This window comes from Eutrema salsugineum, unplaced genomic scaffold (genome assembly GCF_000478725.1).
Source record: "Eutrema salsugineum unplaced genomic scaffold, Eutsalg1_0 scaffold_20, whole genome shotgun sequence".
In the NCBI taxonomy this organism is placed as follows: Eukaryota; Viridiplantae; Streptophyta; class Magnoliopsida; order Brassicales; family Brassicaceae; genus Eutrema; species Eutrema salsugineum.
This window is the reverse complement of record NW_006256828.1, coordinates 1645444-1649096: the sequence shown is the minus strand read 5'-3', so window position 1 is coordinate 1649096 and position 3653 is coordinate 1645444. Positions and strand designations below refer to the sequence as shown.

Here is a 3653-nt window from a genome sequence, read left to right as displayed (position 1 = left end):
CAACAAGAAAACAATTATTAAATTTTTCCATTATCAAAATAACACAATTTATTAACCTATTGAGGACTCTATCGGATCGAATGATTATTAACCATTTTTTTGTTAGATAAGGGTAAATAATTGATTTATCTATAAGATGAAACAGAAACACTTCGATAAGCTCGTAAGAAAAATACCACATCTCTAGGTCTTTGCATGTACAAAAATTTCAAATAAAAAGTTTATTTTTTTGAATAAAATTTTAAATTATAATCAAAATGAAAAAATTTACAGCTTGTTTGTAAACGTTTTTCTTAAAAAAAAAGACAAAATAAAAACAGAGCCTATTATGAGCTATTTTCTGGTTGCAAACAAAAAGTTTGTTTGTTTGTTTGTCGAAAAACAAAAAAAAATATATCTTTTCAGTTTTAAAAAAAAAAATATTTTCCATCACGAAAATAATATATTTTATAATTATTATACAATATTCCACGAACACGAAGTGCATGCGTCCCACCAACGCGTACGCACATCTGTTGCTTAACCTACTCGTCTTATTTTATCTTCAACTCCTATTCTACCCTCACCTTCACGCTTTGATCCTTCTTCTGCAAACCCAGTTTCGTAATTTCTGTTCCAAAATTCTCACAAACTCAAGACCTATATATAGAAAGTTAGAAACCATTAAAAAAAACACACAACTCTCATCTTATCGAATCGATTCTTTTAATCTAATGTCGTCTCAAGAAACAATATCAGATCAGAGAGAAGGAGCCGAGATCTGCAATGGAGGATCAATCTGCAAGAAAAAAGCCGACGAGATCTTATCTACCATGAATCTACCAAAAGGGCTCCTCCCTTTAGACAACATGACAGAGATCGGACACAACAAATCAACCGGTTATGTCTGGATCAAGATGAACAACAAGGTTCAGCATCGGTTTCAAGCAATCGGACGAAACGTATCGTACGATTCTGAGGTCACTGCGTTCGTCGAGAACCGTCGGATGCGTAGGCTCACCGGAATCAAGAGCAAGGAGCTTCTGCTTTGGGTTACGATCTCTGAGATTTTTGTTAACGATCAAGATCCGACGAAAATTACTTTTGCTAATCCGACGGGACTGTCACGGACTTTCCCCGTCAATGCTTTCGAGGAATAAAAGAGAATTGATTTGTCAACGTTCTTGAACTTTGCTTATTAGCTAAATCATATTTCTTTCGCTTTGCTTACCTTAATTATCTAATCAATGTATTGTTTCCCTTTTTTTTTCTCCAAGATATCTGTATTATCCTATCTGCATCTTTCCAGTTAAAATACTTATGAAACTAATGTTACAAAATAATTAAATTTAGTCTGCCAAACGGGTTTTGAATATGTGAGATAGTTGAATCAACTTTCGCTTTGGCCTGTTAGGAAACTAGTCTATGTTGAATGAATTTGCAAAATTCAATTTTCACTCTTACTATTTTGGATACTCTGTATATTGAATGAATTCCATACGGTGCTTTCATTTCTTTTGCTTTTTTTTTGTGAATGTCAACTTTGAGTAATTGTAATGCTTTCATTTTTTGCTAATTTTTTTTTTTTAAATTGCTATGAAAAAATGACAATACCCTTTTTGTTTTGCTATTGAAGCAGAACTAAGCAGTTGTTATTATTCGCTTTTGTTTGCATGCTAATAGTAATCAGGATTCATGAAAAATGATTGATAGTTACTAGTTAAAATCTCTATAGGCTCTTGACTTATGATTCTTGATAAAATTGACCATGGGTGTTAGAATAGAGAAAAGCGGCAGAGAAACCTCATCGGAGAAAAGGTCGTAATTGGCATGAGATATTTGGAGCTGAATTAGCAGGGTGTTTCAGTAGAGATTTTATCAAAGGAGAATTTGTAGTTTGGTTTCATCTTCCAAAAAAAAAAAAGGAAGTTTCTACCTAGAGACACAATTTGGTACATTGATAAGGGAATATGGTTCTTGGAGGTGACTGGACACTTACGAGAAAGAAAACATAAGAGTTTTAGCTCGTATCTCCGAACTTAGGCAAAGAGATACGTGTATGCATAAGAGTATTAGCTCGCGTATCTCCTACCCGAAACCGAACCAAATATATGAATGTCCAGGCCTACTTCCATTATCATGTTATTTTCGTCCCGCTAATTAAACTGAGAAAACGAGGCAAAACGTGAGACCAACATCGTGTATGATTGCGGAGCCCTGATAAAAATATATGTCTGTCATTTTTTATTTCATTTCCGCTTTGCTGATAAAAATTTAGCATTGTTAACCTTATGGACCTATGGTCACTATAATAGTAGAATGACACAGAAAAGATTAACATGATGACATGCTCGATGCAAGAAATGGTCCAAATTTTTGATTCTTTATAATAAAATATTAAGCTTATGAGTTTCATTTTCCATGCGGCAAAGGCGAAGATTTGTTTCATGTTTAAAATAAAATAAAAATATATATAAGTATATTCCACCAGGAACACTAATTAGTGCATGCGTCCCACTCCTCCCTACGTAGTACGCACATCTAACATACTCACATTTATCTTCACGCTTTACCTCCAGGATTCTCACAGAAAAGAGCCTATTATATAAGAAAACCATCAAAAATCCCCAGCATCACACGACCATCTCATAACCTATAATGTCGACTCAAGAAACAAAACAAGATCAAAGAGAAGGAGCAGAGATCTTCAATGGAGGATCAGTCTGCAAGCAAAAAGCCGACGAGATCTTATCGACCATGAATCTACCCAAAGGACTTCTCCCTTTGGACACAATGACCGAGATCGGTTTCAACAAGTCGACCGGTTATTTCTGGATCAAGATGAAGAACAAGGTTCAGCACCGGTTTAAAGGCATCGGAAAAACCGTGTCGTACGACTCGGAGGTTACTGCGTTCGTTGAGAACCGTCGGATGCGTACGATAACCGGAATCAAGAGCAAGGAGCTTCTTATTTGGTTTACTGTCTCTGAGATTTTTGTTGATGAACAAGATCCGAAACAAATCAGTTTTGCCAATCCAACGGGATTGGCACGTTCTTTTCTTGTCTCTGCTTTCGAAGAAGAGAAATGATTTTGTCAACGAGGGTATTACGTTGACTTTTTCTTTTTATGATCACATCGATACCATTATTTTGTATTCTTATATATCTTTTATCATTCTCTTTCACTTCTTTTTTTAACTACTTTGTAATCTTTTGCATTGGCTTTTATTTTTCTTTCTGAAAATATAACATCCCGACTCTTGATTAACTAAAGATCGGATGTTACCAGTTTCCTAATTCCGGTTTATTAAATTAAACCACTTCTATATCTTTTTATTTTAATAGGACCTTTCCAAATTCCTTCTTAAGAGTCCGGGTGGCCTCCCATTAAGCGCTCCTGTTATAAGTCGTTTAGCTCGACTTCTGATGTTGGACGTGGCTCACTCCAATGAAGAAGACCTTATCCTGAGACAAGTCTTTTTCGATATCTCCTTGTTTTGTCTAGCAAGTTCTTCGTCACTCCAAAGCTCTTCTTCAAATTCCTCTGTTGCATAACGTTTTTCTGCTTTGATGTTGTATGGGACAGCTTCTGTGAGACATCTTGTCGATATTAGCAATGAATCTTCCGGTTTGGGCAGTCCATTATAGCTCAGAGTTGCTAGAAAAGACCATC

At 35.4% G+C, this 3653-nt stretch overlaps 2 protein-coding genes across 2 annotated transcripts; both read left to right on the top strand.

Annotated features, from left to right (window-relative positions):
• Positions 1-536: 536 nt before the first annotated feature.
• On the top strand, positions 537-1333 carry LOC18015977. The gene has a single exon (XM_006398250.2). It carries the CDS (start codon positions 714-716, stop codon positions 1137-1139), a length of 426 nt encoding a protein of 141 aa, XP_006398313.1. The 5' UTR covers positions 537-713; the 3' UTR covers positions 1140-1333.
• A 1304-nt stretch (positions 1334-2637) lies between these two features.
• On the top strand, positions 2638-3069 carry LOC18016274. Its single transcript, XM_006398249.2, has one exon. It carries the CDS (start codon positions 2638-2640, stop codon positions 3067-3069), a length of 432 nt encoding a protein of 143 aa, XP_006398312.1.
• Positions 3070-3653: the final 584 nt, after the last annotated feature.

Bases quoted from the DNA above. Each gene is read 5' to 3' on its own strand.
- LOC18015977 (XM_006398250.2), top strand. From the start codon at position 714: ATGTCGTCTCAAGAAACAATATCAGATCAGAGAGAAGGAGCCGAGATC.
- LOC18016274 (XM_006398249.2), top strand. From the start codon at position 2,638: ATGTCGACTCAAGAAACAAAACAAGATCAAAGAGAAGGAGCAGAGATC.